The 22,941-nt window shown below is 29.8% G+C and overlaps 1 protein-coding gene across 3 annotated transcripts in view; it reads left to right on the plus strand.

Annotated features, from left to right (window-relative positions):
* The window catches only part of LOC100209731 (DNA primase large subunit), a 90,354-nt gene that overhangs the window by 53,416 nt on the left and 13,997 nt on the right, over window positions 1-22,941 (plus strand). For all 3 annotated transcript variants that reach the window (XM_065814719.1, XM_065814720.1, XM_065814718.1), the window contains 5 exons: window positions 883-963; window positions 7,307-7,374; window positions 8,088-8,166; window positions 11,074-11,181; window positions 16,187-16,471. In XM_065814719.1, the coding sequence (XP_065670791.1) occupies window positions 883-963; window positions 7,307-7,374; window positions 8,088-8,166; window positions 11,074-11,181; window positions 16,187-16,471 (621 nt within the window). The remainder of the gene's footprint in view (window positions 1-882; window positions 964-7,306; window positions 7,375-8,087; window positions 8,167-11,073; window positions 11,182-16,186; window positions 16,472-22,941) is intronic.

Consider the following 22,941-nt stretch of genomic DNA (forward strand, 5'->3'; position numbering starts at 1 on the left):
GTTGAATTTAATGTTAGGATCAGTTTGAGAACTATCCTTTGTATAGTAGCCAGAGTTTTGTGAACAATTTGCACCATTTACACAGAAATAAGATTCATCGTCCATGATGATTTCAAACTCATTTGATGGCTTGAAAAAAGTTTTTGAAAGTTTTATTAAGTTTTTCTTTTGTTTAATTTCTTGCTTTTCTGTTGTTTTTGGTGCATTTTTTCTTTTGGTATACTTTAGTCCATGCATACTTAATAATCTATTTACGTATGAAACGCTTATCTTATATTTTAGTGCCAATTTTCTTTGCGAAATCCCGATTCTCTCTTATGCTCTTGCAATCATGGACTCTCTCTTTTCTGGTGTAATTTTAAAAGGTTTTCTGCCGCAACCGATTTTTCTATTCATTGGCAAATTATTTTCAGACCTTTTAATTATGTCATAAATTGTAGATTTAGCGATTCCCATTTTCTTAAAATGATCCACTGTAAATTTCTTTCCACTGTTTATGTTTTGTTTATAAAAATTTCCAATCACATTTCTAACATCGTTCTCTTTTAGATGCTCCATGTTTATTTGAATTAATTATTTAAACTCAATTTTGCCACAAAATGAAACTGTTGTTGTTGACCGATTAAATTTAAAAATTTCGAATCGAAAATTCGAAATTTAGAAAAATTTGTGTACATTTGAAATCAGTCCGGATTTTTTGTGAACTGACGTTATATATATATATATATATATATATATATATATATATATATACATATATACATATATATATAAATATATATATATTATTATTATTTTATTAAATTATATTTTCTAACAGCAGCACTTATAAGTAGTGGTTTTATTGACAATTTTGTTGATTATTAACATATAATTTTTCAGGGTTTTGCTTATGTTCCGCAGCAAGAGTTGGTTTCAATTATTATTGGAATATACCGAACACAGCTCTCACTTGCTCTTGCAGTATGTTATTTTGCAAGACTTTAATTAACTTTCTTTTTTTTTGAATTCGCTTTGGAGGTTTTCAGTTAAAGTTATATATAATCTATTTACAAATTATAAATTATTTGAAAATTATATATACAGTATATTAATATAATCTATTTATAAATTATAAATTATTTTAGTATAAAATTTTTTCTTTAAATTTTCCTCAACCAAAAGGTTATTAGGGTTTAGGGTATTTTTTTTTCTTATGTTGAAAATGCAATATTTTTTTGCATATTATTATCTATTAATAAATGTAATAATAATAAAAAAAGTTGCAATTTTCATCTGCATATTAGTTTTGCTATCAAATTGGTACTTTCCCTAGTTCATTTGCTATTGATCTAAAAGTTCTTGGAACTTCTTTCTCAACTGCTGGTTTGTCACAATAGGAACATGAATATGTGATCTGTGATCCTGTTTTAGAATTAACTAAACAAAATTTGTTTTAAAATTAACTAAACTAAAAGTACTAGTCCAAATAAGTCAACAGCATTCCATACAATAAAGAATAAGAGATTTATAAAAAAAGAGAATCGAACAGGAGTGAGAAAATGGCAAACATAATAGATAGACAACCTGAGCAGATATTTACTTGACATTGGATTGTATACATAATCTCCATAAAAGGTCAATCAGCAAACATCAATTGCAATAACTATTAGCAGTAAACAAGGTTTGTTTGGGTAAAGTTGTCCAACAAGTTTTGTTTGGGTAAAGTTGTCCGACAAGAGCAACTTAAACACTGCAGTTAGAATGGAATGATTACATAATTTTAAAAAATTTCCCAGGTGCACCATATAAGTGATGCACCATAAGTGAACTTATAGAGAAGACCAGAATAATACACTTTATTGAAAGCCTTTGATTTATCAACAGCATTACCCCTTGCCTCACCACTGCTTTTTAATGAATATAGAACCTTTCTGTATAGAACAAAGGTCTGGAAGGTAGAACAAGGGGATGGAAATCTGTATTCACTGTCGGAGAGTAAGTTATAAGACTCAGGATGATTAGAGATTTGTTAATTCAAAGATTTTGCTAATAATAGTAGAAGACTTTGTTAATAGTAAAAAGACATATTGAGTGATGGTTTGAAGGGTCTGAGTGATCTCCATAGTTTTTCAACATTTGATTCACAGACTCAGCAGATAAAAAAACAAAATTGAAACAAACTTGTTAAATAGTTTAGAAAGTAATGAAGTATTATGAAGAAAACTTTAGTCTGTAACAGTAATAAATAGAAATAATGCAAGAATTAACAATAATGTAAGACTGACATTGACAGGATTGTTAATTGGATAGCAAGAAACCTCTAGAAACTTGAAGGTTAAGCAAGTAGGAAATTACTAAGCAACAGAAACATAAGTGATTTAGATTTCTTACAATGGATTAACCTGTTTCACTGTGATGGCAGGAAGAGTGTGGTCATTAGATTCAAAAAACGAGTTAGAAATGAAGTTATTTCCTAATAGTTCTACTTTAATCTTGGTAGATCAGACCCATGTATGAGAAATGGAATGTTTGAAAAAATAAAAAAACAATGATAGGATTCAACCTAATTTTACGACAAGTAGATTGGATATGTAATTATATATTTTGACTAAGCATGTGACTATTAGACAAGTAGATTTAATATATGTGACTATTAGACAAGTAGATTTGATATGTGACTATTAGAGTCTTTGCGATTCAAAGAATAGTAGCTATTATCACTATGAAAAGTCTTTTTGGTTGCCAATGATGACTTCTTTGTAATTTCTAGGTTTACATCTGGTTATTAGAAGTATATAATATTCATCATTAATTATTTTTCTGTTTTTTTTTTTAATATATATTATGATTAGACAAACTCATATATAATACTGTACGATGTTTTTTTTCTTCTAACTTATTTATGACTTGTTTCAAAAAAAAATTATTAACTAAATACATATCTAAAATTTAAGAGCTTAACTTCAGCATTTGATTTATTATAAATCAGTCTGATAAATGAAATTTTTAAAATGAATGATCATGAAGGTTTTGAATTAGTTGAGTAATGGTTTGTTTTTTTAATTTTATTTTAAGACTTCATGCTTTTGATAATTAGAAAACTCAACTCAATCCTAGATAACAGGGTGACCTGACCATGACCAAATTGGCCTGACCATGACCAAACTGGCTTGACCAAAAAAAAATTTTAAATGTATTTTAATTATTTATTTTAGCTGATATCTTATTTTGAAAAATAGTAAAATTTAAACTATCTTATGAAAAAGATGACTCGACCTAACTGATTGCAATAAAATAATTTTAATTTACTGTAATACTATCTTTTTTAAAAAGCTCTTTGCAAATATATTTAGAATATCAATATGAGAAAAAATTAAAGATCAATTTAAAAAGTACCAATCAAGCTATGGGGTTGCCGCATTCTTGTTAATGTTAGTAGCAGTTAGCCTCAGAACTGTTAAGCTGAGTTTTAGACCTGTATCCTCATTAGAAGATAACAGAAAAAGCCACTACCATAGAGACCCAAGCAACAACCCTCTAACCACAAGTAACAACCCTTTAACCACGAGTAACAACCCTCTAACCACAAGTAACAACCCTCTAACCACGAGTAAGATGAAGTCTTACATCAGATTGAGATTGAAATTGATTGAATGAATTTTGGTGAATTTGATTTAATTAATTTTTTTAGGTGAAAAGATTTTAAATTAGATTTTAATAAAACTTTAAGATTGTTTCAAACTACTTCTCTTGTTTCTGGCAGTGGCAGTGGTAGTTCCTACCACATGGGCAGTTTGTTTCATTTGTTAAAAAGTTTACAACTTTTTAACTTGATGAAAATTTGTTCAACCAAAAACTTTTTACAGCTTAACTGAAAGCCTTTCTGTTTAAAATATAGGTTTCTCTTGCAGTTTCCACAATTAAAATAAATTCATGGTCCAAAAATTCTTTTATCAGTAGAATTAATGAACTATTTTTTTCCAATGATAAACATTTTATGTCTCTATCAACACAGCAGAAACTGATTTTTGATTTATTTGTTGACTATTGCAATTAGTCTTGAAGAAAAACTTTTTCATGTCAACCAGATAATGGTTTTTAAAAATCTACTGTAAAAATTCAAATTTTTTTTTTTTTTTAAATTCTGATTCACTTCCAACAAGGTTGCAAGCACCCACTATTAAGTTGGGAGTTACTAGAAAAAAAGAATAGATTTATAGAGAAAGGAAACGGTTGACAGAAGACTTGAAAAATTGAAGGTTGTATGATTTAGGAAAACATGAAGATGGGAGAGAGTTCCAAAGCGTTGAAGTGCAGGGAAAAAAACTAGACAAGTAAAAGTTTTTAGAGCATGCACGGACAGATACAGTAAAAGAATGAGACTTTGATAAGCGATGAGTCAAGCAAGAATGAGTTTTAGTTGATGGAACTAGAAATGATAAAGTGGAACCAGCCCAAATGATAAAGAACAAAGAGAAAGATGATAGATTGAAGAGACGTTAAGTGGAAGCACATAAAAGAATGGTCAAAGGATTTAAACCTGATTTCATGACTAATAGGTGAATTGATGCATATGTATACTCCCAAGCCAAGCATGTGACTATTGGAATCTTTGCCAATCAAAGGATAGTACCCATCAACACTAAGACCAGAAGAAGGAATAGAAGAATTTAAATTGGTCTCACATAAGAGCAAGCAAGTCTGTTACAATTTATAAGAGGTAAGATTCAACTAATGAAAGGTTGCTTTGCAAGCCACAAATATTAGTAAAAGATATATTAAAACAGTTAGGTGGTGAGATGGTTTTTTATGTTTAATATTTTGGGTTACTTTTGGCATGATTCAAGTTTAAAGAGAACTTGACTCTTTCATAGGTAAAGCACCGCCTCCTAAGCGATGAGCTATACAATTGTCTCAGTGTTAATTAACCCTAAGTCGTAACAGGTAGCTCTTTATGTGGCCTCGACAATGCGCACCAAAAGCAATAACAGGGATCCATGTGCAACATGGCACTGTTAATACTTTGATTTTTTGAAGCTCTTGATGGAATCAGCCTCTCTGAGAGCTACGACAGAATCTTACCACCAGCCGGTCTTACCAGAATCTTACCACCAGCCTGTCAGCCAAATCTTACCACCAGCCGGTCTCAGAACCATTAAACTGAGTTTTTTAGCCTTTACTCGACCAAGAGCCCTAAGGCAGGGGAATTTTAGCTGGATGCAGTTAACATCTGCCTAAGATGAGTATTTTATAAGGGAGACCTTAGGTTTTATCGTTGGAGTGTCTAATTAGTAGCTATTTAGTTAATGAGCTCACTGCATCAAAACAGCTTTAAACATTTGAACAGAACATTTAAACAGAACACATAGATGCATAAAATAGCTTACAAGTGAGTAAACACTGCGCCAGAGGTTCAGACAAAACACAAACATACACATATAAAATAACTTGATGAGCCAACACCACGCCAGAGGTTCAGACAGAGTACAAATATACATATAAACAGGCAGAACACAAACATACAGATAGCAACTTACGGTTGAGTGAACACCACGCAAAAAGTTTACACAGAACACAAACATACACATAAAGTAGATTATAGGTGAGTTTAAACAGTAACTAAGGCACTTCCAACTATATAATAGACACACACAAAAAAAGTATATATATTTATATATTACAATAGGCATTACTGACTTTAAATAGTACTGATGACAGAAGGCAAACTCCTTAATTTAATTGAATTTAATAAAATTTAACTGAAAATTTCTAAAAAAAAATTCAATGCTATCAATTATTAATGCTTTGTGATAAATTTTTAAGTACAATACCATCAATTATTAGTGCTTTATGATAAATTTGTAAGTTTGCCATGTACCAGGTTGTTCAACAAACTTTTTCATTTGATAAGAGATAGTGCAATTAGTTCGTCATTTTGTTTTTCTTTGTTGCTACTTTTATATGGACACGTGAAGTTTCATGTAGATCTGTTAACTTATTTGTATATTTACAGGTGTTCAAAGTTGATGTATCACAGTATTTTTTTACAGTAGAAGAAATTTAGTATTGAGTAGTAATAAAATTCTTATTTTTGGAAGGTGTAACCATGGAAGCACCAAAACAAATTCATGAGTAATTGTTATAAGTGTATAAGGACTCACCTTCCATTAGAACAGTAGAAAGATAGGTTGCTGAATTGAAACGTGGTTGTATAAGTCTTGAAGATGATCTATGTGAAGAACATTTAAAAAGTACATCAACACCAGAAATCATAGCAAAAACACAGTATATGATTTTGGAAGATCGTTAATTAACTGAGAGAGATTTAGTAGAAGCTCTAGACATCTCATTAGGTAGTGTGAACAATATTTGGCAGATGTGTAAATGACCCCCCCCCCCCCCATGAAATACTAATAATCATGACTATTACCATCTCCAATCCTTACTGTCAATTAATGAATGTATATTTCGTTGTGTCAATCCCTAATGTTCATTCAAAGCGTGTACATTTAACTCCATCCATCACTTATGGTAAATATTTTAACATCTGCCCAATATTTTAGCTAAACTTTTGGGGTTCAATTGAGGAAGTCGCATTCAAATGCGACTTTCTCAGCAACATTTGGAGCCTTTTAGAAAGGATAAAAAAGATTTTGTGCGTTGTTTTATCACTATAGATGAGACTTGGGTTTACCATCATGATCCTAAATCAAAACAAGAGGCAAAAAACCATCACTAAAATCAGTGAATTAAAGTACAAATTGTTGCAACATCCACCTAATTTGCCAGATTTGGCTTCATCTGACTTCTGGCAGTTGTCAAGTGAATTCATTTGTGGAAGACAATTTTCGTCAATGCAGAGGTAATAGCAGCCGTGCAAGCCTGTTTTGACAGTCTTCTGGATTCTTGCTTTAGGAATGGAGTCCATAAATTAGAAGATCACTGGAACAAGTGTATTGAAGTTCAGGGAGATTATATTGAATAATAAACTGTATTTCAACTTGCTTCTCCGTGCAGTGACCTTGTTCGTCAAGGTTTGTGTTTTGGAGTTATAGAGTTGAGAGAGGATTATAACCACAATTAAGTAACCTCCTCATTTGTAGTGGCCTTCTCGGCCTTGGGGACGTGAATTAACAAAAAAATTTCAAACAATAAAATTGTGTTTTTCTTATCAAACTACAATAACAATACAATAACAATTTAATAAAATTTTCAAACTACAAAACTTATTGAACTTATTGTGTATGAATAAAAACTTTTATGTATTTCAAAATTGTTTCAAAAATTAAATTTAGAAAATAATTAAATAAATCATTTTTTTTAGATCACAGCTAGAAAACTTCCTTATTTAGAAGAAGATACACGTTTGTTACCTATCCTTAAGAATTTGAGGTTAAAATTTATAGCAAAAAATCACCAATATTGCCTTAACTGAGCTAATTCAATCACTGTAATGATATTTAGGATCTTTAACCATAGGAAGTTTTTGAGATTCTCAGAATATTATCAGAGACATCACAATTATTTTAAATTAATTGTTTTTGTTCTATACTACTTTATCGAAGTTTTAATCTAAGTTTTTCTTAAAGTTTTCTGCTTTTGTCTTTTTAAAGTAATGTTTTTCATTTAAATATTAAATAATTTAAAGTTTCTGTTCTGTAATTGTTTTTCATTTAAAGTCTTAAATATTTTTACAGTTCAACACAAATATTTTGCTATATTCACTAAAATTACAAATTTTATTTAAATGATTTTATTCTAAAATTACAGTTATCTTTATTGTCTTCATCATTATCTTCATCATCTTCATCATCATCATTATCATTGTTATTGTCATCATCATCATTATCATCTTCATCATCATCTTCATCATCATTATCTTCTTCATCATCATCTTCATCATCACTATCATCATCATTATCTTCTTCATCATCACCATCATCATCATCATCATCATCATTATCTTCATCATTATCATCATCTTCATTATCATCATCATCATTATCTTCATCATTATCATTATCTTCATTATCGAAGTCATCATCATCATTATTGCAATCACCATCATTTGTTCATATGTTTATCTTTTTGTGTTTATGTTTTAGCAATACTTATGTTGGGGAAAGTTTTGATGCTAAAAAAACTTCAGATGGTGAAAAGTTGGAGTTAGCCACAATTGATGAGGTTATGAGTAATATCCATTTGTTTTTGAATTTTTTTAATAAATGAGTATATTGGGTCAGGTATGGTCCATAGTTTACAATAGAGCATCCAGATGCTCTATTGTGAACTATGGTATTGGATATCCAATACCAGTTTTTATACTATTGATATTACCAGTATTTGGTTGTATAATGACTTACGGTATTATATGTGCGCGCATATGTGTATATATGTGTGTGTGTACTTTTAAATGTTTTTAAAACAGAAATAATAAATTAGTAGAAAATCACTTATTTTTCTATTTGATTAGTAGTGGTAGATTTCCTACTAATTTATATATATATATATATATATATATATATATATATATATATATATATATATATATATATATATATATATATAATATACATAGGGTGTATATAATATATATATATAATAGGGTGTATGTAATATATATATAATATATATATTATATATATATATATATAATATATATATTATATATATATATATATAATATATATATTATATATATATATAATATATATAGGGTGTCCCAAAAAACAACATTTTTGAAAAATATATGCAGAGACCCCCTTAATGTGTTCTATCTAATACAAAAACACTAGATTTAAAATTTTTTTAAATAAAAAATATTTTAAGGGGTCCCTCAAGACCCTCGAATATTTAATGGGTCCCTAATATTTAAAAAAAAAAAAATTTCAAAAATATGTCAACCTGGTACTCAAATAAAGCAAAATTATATAAAAATTTCAAAAATAATATAGATTTTAAATATAGAATTGTTATTTTTGGTTTTATTACATGAAAAATTACGTTTTTTAACAAAAAACAAAAAAATGCATTTTTTATGTATTTTTATGACAATTTTGATAAATAAGTTAAAATTTTTCCAAATTAAATATTATTTTTGAAATTTTTTATATAATTTTACTTCATTTGAGTACCAGGTTGACATACTTTTAAAAAACTTTTTTTTTGAAAATATTAGGGACCCATTAAATATTCGAGGGTCTTGAGGGACCCCTTAAAAAATTTTTTATTCAAAAAAATTTCAAATCTAGTGTTATTGTATTAGATAGAACACATTAAGGGTGTCTCTGCATATATTTTTCAAAAATGTTGTTTTTTGGGACACTATAATATATATATATATATATATATATATATATATATATATATATATATATATATATATATATATATATATATATATATATATATTTATATATATATATATATATATATATATATATATATATATATATATATATATATATTTATATATATGTATATATATATATATATATATTTATATATATGTATATATATATATATATATATATAAATTATATATATATATATATATATATATATATATATATATATATATATATATATATATATAAATTTTGCACTAATTCAATAATTGTATTTAAAAAAATAGGACTTATTTGATTTTTAACTAACATTGATTTTCATAAGGTGCCACAACCTTGATATTAATTTTGAAATTTTTTTGATGATTATATGATTCTATTAACAGGTCTATTGACTTTCTTTAACAGGTCCGAAGGTCATTTTTTTTGCCTCTTTTTTGCCCTTTTTTCAGATGAATTGAGGGGAGTATTTCCATTAATTTTTTTGTTTTAACTTTTATTGTTGTTTGACCAAGTAAAAAGAAGTAAAAAGAAATATAATATCTCTTTCTATTTGGTCAAACTCAAATAATGTAATAATTTATTACATTATTTGAGTGATAAAGATTAAAAAAAATTTTAAAAATGCATTTTTCAAGCATTTTTGTGTTATATTTATATTCTATTTAGTAAAATGGCTAATATGTTAAAAAATTTGAAAATCATGTATAAAACATGTATGTAATTAGTTTCTCAAAATACTAGTTATTTTTATAATTTTTTTGTTTTTAAAAAATAGAGTTCTTTACATAATCAGTTATTTTGTTAATTGACTTTCAGTTCTTATATTTATTTGATACATCTCTTATACTTATTTGCTTTATCTCTTTTATAATGTTATATAAGAATAAGAAAATGGCCAAAAAAAGAACTAAAGAAATTGAAAGAAAGGTCAAAAGGGTTCTTTAAAAAGAATTAAAGAAATCATTGTTGTTAAACTTTCTATTTTAATTATTTCTATCAAATTAAATGAATAAATGAATGTGGCTTAAAATGAAATTACAAATTTTTGTTTTGTTTATAAAAAAGTTAATTTTTTGAATAATCTTCAAAGACTGGCTTGGCTCTGGAATAGCTTCATAAATTATCTATAAAATATTTTCAAGTCCCTAGATTTATAGTAAGCAAATTACCTATCCTGGTCTTGGGAATATCTAATCAATATTTTAAAAAAATCCAAGTTTTGTTCTGCTAATAAAGGTTTTGGTGTGTTGCACTCCAAGTTTGTTACGCTTTTTTTGGAAAGTAACTATTTTAAAATCTTACATTTTAAAAGGTTATAAATGTGTTTTTAAATATTTGTTTCAACTAAAATTAAATAGAACCATCTTTGAAACCATAGGAACTTTGTAATAACCTACTTCTTACATTCACTAATTTTTACTTATAAAGAAATTTAACATTAGAGTCTGCAATTTTCTAGCAACTTTAATTTTTATGTGCCTAAAAACATAATACTGTTTATAACAGCTATGAATCCATACAATATCAAAGCTTAAAAACATGTAACAAACTTTCTTCCTATGTCAAATGTGGTACATAGGTTAGTATATGTAGTACCTTAGTTAGTATATGTAGTACATTGGTTAGTATATGTAGTACCTATGTTAAAACATGTGGTACATATGTTGGTACAAAGGTTGGTATAGATGGTACAAAAGTGAATACCCTTAGTATTAAATAAACTTTAAATTTTTTGATTTAGAGTTCAAAGATTTCTTTTCCTTTGTGCATGAGAAATCTTCATGAAGGTCTAAGAAAAGAGCATCACCTAAAGCATAATGGAAGATTACAGTTAGGTTTGTTTGTTAAGGTGAATTTTAAGTTTATATTTTTATAAATTTTTTTTTCTTTTTTATTCTAGTAATAAAATTCAGTTACAAGTAATAGAAATTTTTCCTGAAATTAATACATTTTTTTTTCAACTGCTCAAAAATAATGTCAATTCTTTATCTAGTTTATTTTTATATTCTTATTTTACTTCTTATTATACTTCTTAATTTTGATATAAATAATAAATGGTAAAGTTTATTAATTTTAAGTTTTCTGAGAAAATTAAGATTAAGTACTTTAATTATAAGTCCAACAAATGGCAAATTGTTTGATAGAGGTTCGAGTTCTGCTGCTAAAGCAAGTTCAGCAAACAACATTAGAAAAACCATGTTTGAAAGCATGTTTAAAAGTATTAAAATATCTGAAATTAGGTGTTTAATAAGATTAACAAATTCAGGACTAATACTAAGAGGAGTGTGGAACACAGAGTTGAGGAGTATGGAGTACAGAGTGGAGGAGATAAACATTAAGAAAATATGGTAAAGCTCTTTGCTAAGGCATCAAACAATTACAAACTATACAATTATTTAAAGATTGCTTATGTGTGTATATATGTGTTTCATATTGTTGATATTTTACTAATCTTGATCTGATAATACACAAGGACAGATAATAAGATCCTATAAGATTAAAAGAGAAGACCAGATAAAGACATCAAAAGTCTTATTGTTATTGTATAAACATGTAAATTTGAAATTAGGTTTTTAAGTTGAATTACTATGAGTTAAATATTATTTAAAAATATTTTCGAGAATTTGATTTCAATTTTTTTGAGTTAATGACTTAATTGAGTTTTATTGGAGTTGAAATTTTTAGTCCCTATAGCTGCTGTTAAGCCACTGTAGCCACTGTTATTATCAGCCACTATAGCTGCTGTTATTATCAGCCACTGTACCTGCTGTTATTATCAGCCACTGTAGCTGCTGTTATTATCAGCCACTGTAGCCACTGTTATTATCAGCCACTGTAGCTGCTGTTATTATCAGCCACTGTAGCTGCTGTTATTATCAGCCACTGTAGCTGCTGTTATTATCAGCCACTGTAGCTGCTGTTATTATCAGCCACTGTAGCTGCTGTTATTATCAGCCACTGTAGCTGTTGTTATTATCAGCCACTGTAGCTGTTGTTATTATCAGCCACTGTAGCTGCTGTTATTATCAGCCACTGTAGCTGCTGTTATTATCAGCCACTGTAGCTGCTGTTATTATCAGCCACTGTAGCTGCTGTTATTATCAGCCACTGTAGCTGCTGTTATTATCAGCCACTGTAGCTGCTGTTATTATCAGCCACTGTAGCTGCTGTTATTATCAGCCACTGTAGCTGCTGTTATTATCAGCCACTGTAGCTGCTGTTATTATCAGCCACTGTAGCTGCTGTTATTATCAGCCACTGTAGCTGCTGTTATTATCAGCCACTGTAGCTGCTGTTATTATCAGCCACTGTAGCTGCTGTTATTATCAGCCACTGTAGCTGCTGTTATTATCAGCCACTGTAGCTGCTGTTATTATCAGCCACTGTAGCTGCTGTTATTATCAGCCACTGTAGCTGCTGTTATTATCAGCCACTGTAGCTGCTGTTATTATCAGCCACTGTAGCTGCTGTTATTATCAGCCACTGTAGCTGCTGTTATTATCAGCCACTGTAGCTGCTGTTATTATCAGCCACTGTAGCTGCTGTTATTATCAGCCACTGTAGCTGTTGTTATTATCAGCCACTGTAGCTGTTGTTATTATCAGCCACTGTAGCTGCTGTTATTATCAGCCACTGTAGCTGCTGTTATTATCAGCCACTGTAGCTGCTGTTATTATCAGCCACTGTAGCTGCTGTTATTATCAGCCACTGTAGCTGCTGTTATTATCAGCCACTGTAGCTGCTGTTATTATCAGCCACTGTAGCTGCTGTTATTATCAGCCACTGTAGCTGCTGTTATTATCAGCCACTGTAGCTGCTGTAATTATCAGCCACTGTAGCTGTTGTTATTATCAGCCACTGTAGATGCTGTTATTATCAGCCACTGTAGGTCAAAAGCATAACTCCATCACACTATCACAACAGTTCATCAACAATTCATCAGCTACTGTAGGTCAAAAGCATAACTCCATCACACTATCACAACACTTCATCAGTTAAATTATTAATCTAAGTTTTCAGAGATGCTAAGTTATCTGTTGTAAGTTGAGCCTTATTCTGCTTAATAGCAGTTTAGCTGCCTTTATTATTAAATAATTTTTTTTTTATATTTTTTCCAGAACAACTCTTCTGAAAATAAATTATTTATTTTTTGTTGTAAAATGGTGCAAGAAGGTCTAGCGTTTATTAAGAGCAGACTTAATGTCATGTTTTATATTAGTAGTTTGGTTCTAGAGACTTTTTCTCTATTTATAATTCACATTAACATGATTATACTAGTTTTCATCTGGTTTTGATTTTGTTACCTCTCCTAAAAAGAATTCAGTTATATGTAAAGAACTTCTTTATTTTGTTTTTTAAATCTAATTGCCAGACAACATTCCTGACACATTACTGCAAAATAATTCTTCAGATGTCTCTTTGATACTCTCAAAATATTTAAATAAGTGTTTTCCTGTCTGCTGAAAAATGACATTTGTTGTTTCTATTTTGAAAGTTCTGGAAATTGCAATGACCTTCCAAACTATCATTCTATTCTAGATTTTTTTTTTTTTTTTTATTATTATTAGCTAGGTTTTAATTCTTAAATAAACAAAGACCTTTAGTTTTTTTTACTTACAATAGTTTTTTACAAAAGTTTTTTTTACTTACAATAAATCTACTAATATCTTAATAATAATCTTCTAATAAGAATTCTAACAATTTTCTAATCCATTTTTTCATTACAGTTTCCTTTTTTTCAATAGTAATTTTCATTTTATTCATTGATAGTTGCCATTTTTACAAAAGCAACAGTCAACCTTCTTGAGCAATACTAGTTTTTACACAAATACCTGTTTCCGAACATGCATTTTGCAAGGCATGCATTTTAGGTATTTATTTAAATTGCTATGTTTATTAGAAAAGCGCTTAAAAATAAAAAATTTTGCTTGTTGGCAAGAAAATAAAAAAAATAAAGTATTGGATACTGCTTATTGGTTTACATTGGATACATTGAAGTACTCACCACTCTAATGGTTGAAGTTGTAGTACTATGGTATCACCACTCTAATGGTTGAAGTTGTAGTACTATGGTATCACCACTCTAATGGTTGAAGTTGTAGTACTATGGTATCACCACTCTAATGGTTGAAGTTGTAGTACTATGGTATCACCACTCTAATGGTTGAAGTTGTAGTACTATGGTATCACCACTCTAATGGTTGAAGTTGTAGTACTATGGTATCACCACTCTAATGGTTGAAGTTGTAGTACTATGGTATCACCACTCTAATGGTTGAAGTTGTAGTACTATGGTATCACCACTCTAATGGTTGAAGTTGTAGTACTATGGTATCACCACTCTAATGGTTGAAGTTGTAGTACTATGGTATCACCACTCTAATGGTTGAAGTTGTAGTACTATGGTATCACCACTCCAATATGATACACCACTCTAATGGTTGAAGTTGAAGTATTATGATATCAGTGGTAAACCACTCCAATTGTTTTCAACTTTTGGTTTTATCTTTATAAAAGATTTCAATTTTATAACTAATGGTTTTATCTTCATAATAGATCTCAATTTGTTTTTATCAATAATATTTATAGTTTTAATAATTTCTATCATGGTCATCACAATCATGTTGTGCAATCAACGCAATGTAATCTTTTTTATGATCCTGAATGTAAAGATTTAAAACATCGATCAGTCTGCTCAAAGTTTAAAAACTCCAAAATGTTTTATGCGCTAAAAATACCTTTGATTGTGAAAGGTAATTGCATAATAAATCTTTGTTAAAAACTCTGGATTTAATAACTAAGTAGCAGAGAGTGTTATTCTACAAAATATTTTTTATATAGACCTCTGTTTTCAGAAATTTATATTGTGTTTTTTATATTTACTATAACAAAATTATAATAAAGTTGTTGTATGAAAAAAGAATTTTTTTTTAATAAAATATTATATTATACTTTTGTATAATTTTATTTTGTTGCTAAACTGTGTAATATCTGCACACCACAGATGGCGCTAGCATTGATACACTTCTGTTGTCTCAGTTCATTTACAATTCTTCAAAACATTCATTCTACCTAACTTTGAATACTGCTCAAGTCTTATAATTTACTACACAAAAAAAGATAAACATGATGAACAGTCATTTAAGTCTTTTTTTCAGCAATAAAATTAATAAGCATTGCAATAACAACATCAAATTGAAAATAAAAGAATTTAGTGATCTATTTTTATTAAAAAACATCAACTCAATTATCAACAACATTAGGATTTGGTGCCAATATAAACAGAATAACTATATCAACTTTTATGTAAGCAAAAAAATTAGAAAAAAAGACTAAACATTATTTAAATTTTTTAACATCTTTTATTTTGTATTGACTATAATTTATTATACTACTTATCTTATATTAAAAACATTTCTATTCACCAGCAATGGTAAAAGACGTCCATAGAATAGAAGTTAAGAAATATAATATAAAAGAAATACAATTTTTAAAGGAAAAATAGTTTAAAAATCTAATTTTTATAATATCAGCATTTTTTTTAAGAAAACAACTTGAATTTATTTACGTATTAAAAAGTAGATTTAAATCTAAAATTACTAAAATAAATAAGTTTCAACATAAATAGAAGTTTAATAAATATGTAAAATACTTCAAAAAAATAGTTTCCGACTATCTCTAGTGTAATAAACTGTTTAAAATTAAATGAAATAAAATTAAATATATAGCAAGTGATTTAAAAAAATTTTTAAATATATATTTCTTTTAATATTTTTTATATTTACCTAAAATTTTTGGTTATTGGATTTTTTATTTATTTTTCTTTAAACATATTTTATAAAGTATGATTTTAGGCAGCTGGGTTAACCTTAGATGAAGCTTTGCAATACTGGAGGACTGAATTCACAAAGAACATGGATGTTGAAAAATTTGATAAACAGTATGCATATAATATACGTCATAGTTATGGCAAAGAAGGCAAACGAGCCAATTATACCCCTTACAGTTGTCTGAAAATTATAACATCCAACCCTCCTGGCGCAGGAGATTATCATGGCTGTCCTTTTAAATACAGTGATGCAGACATACTTCAAAGAAGACTTCAAACATACAAGATTCCAAATGATGCAGTAAATGAGGTATTGTGATTTTTAAATTACATGATATGATTTTTAGAAAGTGTTTATTATTATATTAATAACTTATACTTCTGCATTGTTATCAGATTGTTATTAAAGCATTTTAAAAAGATATAACCTAACAGTAATTCTCACTGTATAGGTAACCTGAAGGTAACTAATACTGAACAGTGCACCCAGCCTAGGTACTATTCACTGTACAGTATTTCATATACTTTAGAAGACTACCAACCTCCCTCAATCTTAGAAAACTACCAACCTCTCTCAATTTTAATACCTAATTCATTAGGGTAGGGAAAAGTGGGGCACCATAAAACATATTAGTTGTGGATGCATCTTAAGAGTTATGAAAACAAATTAATGAAAGAAAATTTAACTAGAGCTATATGACAGAAAGTTTAAGTCATTACATATCAATAGGCCTGTAAAAGGTAGAAATTTGTGTTTTTTCAAAAACAATGATTATTATAGTATTTTATTATTTTTTAAACTTACTAAGTTTTAAAGTATTCAATGTCTCTTATTGTATTGTAAACTACATACCTAAGCTTCAGTTTATTAAACAAATTGATGAAAAACACAGTTATTTGCTATCTATATATGTTTAAGTGTATGAGAAATAAACAAACAGCAGCTTAATACATTATTTGTACCCTTCGAAACTGTATAATAGTACTTTGTTGTATTGTAAACAATATTAATATTAATATTTCATTAAATATTTATAATTATTTCAAAATTTATGTAGATATTACTAGGAGATCCAATTTTGATACAAATTTATTGACACTCTAGAAGGACCTACAAGAAATTAAATTACCTGCTTCTTAAAAAACTTGATTTGGACCATTGATTGTGTTTAATGGGTAATAATTGTTAATTATTTAATAAAACACTTCTTTTTTTTATATTTCATACCTTTAAAAAAAAAAGCATTAAAAAAAAAATACATTACAAAAACCCAAAGTGGGTTTTTGTAATGTATTTTTAAAAAAAATACTCAATAAAAATACTCCATTGTGCCCTACTGTTCTTTATATGTTAAAATTTTGCTGCTATTAAACAAAAACTGGTGTTTTAGAAAATATTAAAAAGAGGCCAATGAATGACATTAAACTATACATACATTGCACAGTGATTCCTGTCATATAATCCACAGTGGGCCAGTGACTGGACAAAACCAAAATCAGAGTTTTGATGTCTAAATGGTTTCAAACCACTATAAAGATATTATAAAATAATTTAAAACTGTTTATATACACTTGAAATTTTAATGATTATGCTAATGCTGTGGTTGAAGTAAACGCGAATGTAAATTAGAAAAAATAATTATAAAGAGAAAAATGTTGTTTAAAAAAACGATGGAAATAAATAATACATTGCACTTTTTAAAATATTGTATTATAACTCTATATATTATCTAGATTTTAAAAGTTGTTAGACTAAAATTGGTAAGTAGTTAACACATTTATAGCAATTTTAAATATGCCTAATATGTTATATTTTTATGTCTAACTTTTGCTTTTAATTGACAATATATTTTTTTTATTGCTACATCTTGCATTTATACTCAGATATTTTAAAGCTTATATATGTTTGGTAAGAGATGGATTCAAAGTTAACTATTATTAGAAATTATTAGAAAGAATTCAGCTTGGCTTGAAAATGATTTTAATACCACATTAATGAAGGATAATAAAAATAAACAACTCATCAGACCTACATTATCATTTCAAGAATTATCATCAAAAACAAAGAAAAGAAAAGTTGCAACTTTGTCAGCTTCAAATTCTTATGAGTTATTGTTTGCTAAGCTTGTACTACTTGTAGCATACATTGTCAAAGATTTTTGGTGATTGTGAATGCATGGGAACAATATAACCATACAAATTTTAAATATTCTGTAGGCGCGTGTAAAATCTGCTAATTAGAAAAACTAATTATTTAAGTTAGAATATAATTTTTTTCTACAGCAAAACAAGTTTATCTAGCAACACGTAATAGCAAGTCTAATAACACTAGGGCGTCTTTATTAAACTTAAATTAGTTTTGCTTTTCACAAGCGAGGAACTCATAATAAAACACGTACTAAATCGTGTACATAGCACAAATAAAACATATGCAACTAATAAAAGTTAGTTGCTGCTAAGCAAGATTAGGTATCCATAGCAACTAAATAAAAAATATATTTACTTTTTTAAAAAGCGCGACCTCATATTGGTACTTATTTAAAATTTGGTAAACATAACACTCGTAAAAATATCTGCAAATATCAAAACTAGATTTTTGCTATCTGAAATTTAGTATCCATAGCAACAAATTAAAAAATAACACCTTTATAAGAAGCGCATTCACTATTTTATTAGTCATCCTAATTTTAGTCAATATAGCTCTAATATTAAATTAGTAATGAATTTTGTCTAGTAAAAATGAATTCTGGCCCACTGTGCAATCTAGCTAAACAAAAATATTCTTCACTATTTCAAATGTTCTAGTCACAAAAGGCTGAATTAAATAATATTTTTTTGTTTTTAAATAATAATTACCTTTTAAATTTTGAACTTTTTTTCAGAAGATAGAGGTCTTTATGTCCTGCTGCCTTTTCCTGCTTCATGTCCTGCTTTGTATCTGTGTATCTTGGTATCTTTGTATCATGTCCTGCCTTGTATCTGCTTCATGTCCTGCTGCCTTGTAGGATATGCCTTTTTAGGCAAAGGCTAGGAGATGCCAACTCCGATTTAAAACACCCCCTGTCTTGCGGCTCTTGGTTGAGTAAAGGCTAGAGATGGTGTCTCGATAAAAATACTCATCTTGGGCAGATGTTAACTGCACCCGGCTACTGTCTTGTAGAAGGCCTCCTAGGCAAAGACTTAAGGGGTAAACAGATTCTATCTGTTGACCAGCCTCGCACCCCTTCTTCATCTATTAGGCTGGCGCAGATGTATTTTTAATACATTGTTTCCAGTTTAAGATGTTGAATGCTGGATCTTCTTGACTCAATGCATGGGTTTTGCTTGTGTCTCTTTGTTTTTATGACTAGGCAACTCATTCTATTAACTCCTAATGAGGGTAAAGCTCTAAAACTCAGTTTTATATCTGAGGCCGGCTGGTAGTCAGGTTTCCCGAACTCTGTGGTAGCTCTCAGAGAGGCTGATTGCATCAACAGCTGAAAAATATCAAAGTATTAATAGAGCCATGTTGCGCATGGATCGTGTCCCTGTTTGTACTTTTGGTGTGCATTGCGGAGGCCACATTTAGAGCCCTTTGTTATGGCTTAGGGTTTATTAGTAGTAATGAGGCAATTGCTTGGACTATTAAACGGTGTTCTGAGTACTATCTATGCTTTGAGTCGAGTTCTTCAATCTAATTTAAAAATGAATAAAGTACCAAAAACTATAAAACACAAAAAACCATCATCATCACCAAGTTCTCTAAACCTATCATTCACTAATATCGTGGTCTTCGAGGTAACTTTTTTTCTGTTGAGTCTTATCTCTTGCAAAGTTCACCAGACCTACTTGCTCTTTGTGAGACTAATTTGAGTTCGGCTGTCTCATCTTGTGATCTTAGTGTTGATGGTTATCTTCCTCTAATTCGTAAAGACTCCAACAGTCACATGCTTGGCCTCAGCATTTACATTCATAAGAATTCACCCATTTGTCATGAAACTGGGTTTAAATCCACAGACTATTCTTTCATGTGCTTTTGTTTAGCACCACTTCACTCTATTGCCTTTCTCTTTGTTCTATATCGCTCTTCTTCATCTCAAGACTGCACTCTTTTTGACGTTATTTCTGATCATATTGACCAAGCCCTCTCTCTTTATCCATCAGCTAATATAGTTGTTATTGGTGACTTTAATGCTCACCACTCTGAATGGCTTGGCTCTAGTGTCAGTGACTCTGCAGGCATTAAAGCCCACAACTTTTGCCTTTCTCAATCCCTAACTCAAGTAGTCAACTTTCCAACTCGCTTTCCTGACAACCCGAATCATCTACCTTCTCTACTCGACTTATGTCTTGTTTCTGATCCTAGTCAGTGCTCAGTTTCTCCACATTCACCCTTAGGTGCTTCTGATCACAGTTTGATCTCTCTAAAACTAATATCTCATTCTTCTTCATCACCTGAATCCCCCTATTATCGAACCTCTTACAACTACTGTAAAGCTGACTGGGATTCTTTTTGTGATTTTCTACATGATGGCCCTAGGATAGAAATCTTTCGTCTTCCTGTCGACAAATATGCTTCTTACGTAACTTCGTGGATTCAGGCTGGCATGGAATCTTTTATTCCCTCTCGACAACTCCAAGTCAAGCCTCACTCTCCTCCATGGTTTTCCTCACACTGTGCTGCTGCGATTGCCAATCGAAATCGTTACTTCCATATTTATCAGCAAAACAATTCTCCAGAAAACAGACGTCTGTTTATTACTGCTAGAAACAACTGTAAAAAGGTTTTGTCTAACGCCAAAACCCGCTTTTCTCAGGTCATGAAATCTCGTATCTCATCTCAAAAATTAGGCTCTCGTGACTTCTGGAGAATCTTTAATAATATCAATAATAAGAGCAAATCTATAAATCCACCTCTCTTGTATGGTTCAGACTTTGTCACCTCACCTAAAGACAAAGCTGAATTGTTTGCTAAAAACTTTTCATAAATATCATCTCTTGATTCCACTAGTTGCGTTCTACCTAATATTGCCAACAAACAGGTTGATCCATTGCTTGGCATTCATATCACTCCAGCATCTGTATTTAAAGTGATTTCCTGCCTAGACTCTTCTACAGCTTGTGGCCCGGACAACATACCTGTTATTGTCTTGTAGAAGTGTTCTCCGGAGCTGTCGTCTATACTCCCAAAACTATTCAACAAGTGCTTATCAGAGTCTTGTTTTCCAGCCTGCTGGAAAGCGGCATCTGTTATCCTTATCTTCAAAAATTCTGGAGAGCGATCTTATTCGTCTAACTACCGCCCCATAAGTCTTCTTCCTATCATAAGCAAGGTTTTTGAATCTTTAATTAACAAACACTTAATTTCTCATCTTGAATATAATAACTTACTTTCTGACCATCAATATGGATTTCGATCTTCTCGTTCTACAGCTGATTTGCTAACAGTAATAACTGACAGGTTTTATCGTGCATCAGATGAAGGTGGAGAATTTAAGGCCATCACTCTTGACATTTCAAAAGCTTTTGATAAAGTTTGGCATGCTGGTCTTCTCCATAAGCTTTCTTCTTGTGGTGTATCCGGCAACATCTTTAAGATCATTGAATCCTTCCTTTCCAATCGTAGCATAAAAGTTGTCCTCGATGGACAACGCTCTTCTTCTTATTCTGTAAGTTCAGGGGTTCCTCAAGGTTCTATCCTTGGCCCTATACTCTTTTTAATTTACATTAATGATCTTCCAGATATTCTCACATCTAAGTTGGCATTGTTTGCTGATGATACTACCATTTATTCTTGTCGTGATAAGAAACCATCACCCTCTGATTGCTTGGAGGGGGCATTTGAGCTTGAAAAGGATCTCACTTCTGCTACAGCATGGGGCTCACAGTGGCTGGTGAACTTTAATTCAGATAAAACTCAATTATTTTCAGCCAATCGTTATCGCATTAATTTAGATCTTCCTATATTTATGAATGGTGATGTACTCGATGAGTCACCTACTCTTCATCTTCTAGGATTAACTCTTACTTCCAATCATTTTTGGAAACCATATATCAAATCAGTTGCAAAATTAGCATCTGCTAAGGTTGCATCTTTTTATCGAGCTCGTCACTTTCCTACTTCGGATTCTATTCTCTATCTCTATAAATCTCAAATCCGGCCTTGTATGGAATACTGTTGCCATATCTAGGGCGGTTTATCTAATGATGCACTTTCTCTTTTAGACAAGATGCAAAAACACATTGTAAACATAGTTGGACCTGCCCTTGCACCCATCCTCCAACATTATCACATCGTCGTAATGTTGCTTCTCTTTCTCTTTTCTACAAATACTATAATGGGCACTGCTCTAAAGAGCTAGCGTCTCTTGTGCCATCTACTAAAATTCATTATCGTGTTACTCGTCATTCAATTAAGTGTCATCCTTTTTCTGTGACTGTTCCTAAGTGCTCCAAAAACATTTATTCATCTAGTTTTTTTCCTCGAACATCAGTTCTTTGGAATTCGCTTCCTTCATCTTGCTTTCCTGATTCATATAATTTGCAATCTTTTAAATTGCCCGTCAATCGTTATCTTGCTCTACAATCTTCATCTTTTCTCTTTCAGTTACTTCCAACTTTAATTAGTGGCTGCTTGCAGCCTTGTTGGAAGCAAAGATGTTTTTAAAAAAAAAAAAAAGGTAACCCTCTCCCTTTCCATTGGTAACATACCCCCTTTTCCTACCTCCATCATTGTAGCAACCACTGTTATAATGAAAAAAGAATAATTTTTTATTCTATATAAAAAATATATTTCTTAAA

The sequence above is a fragment of the Hydra vulgaris genome, chromosome 12 (assembly GCF_038396675.1).
Source record: "Hydra vulgaris chromosome 12, alternate assembly HydraT2T_AEP".
NCBI lineage: Eukaryota > Metazoa > Cnidaria > Hydrozoa > Anthoathecata > Hydridae > Hydra > Hydra vulgaris.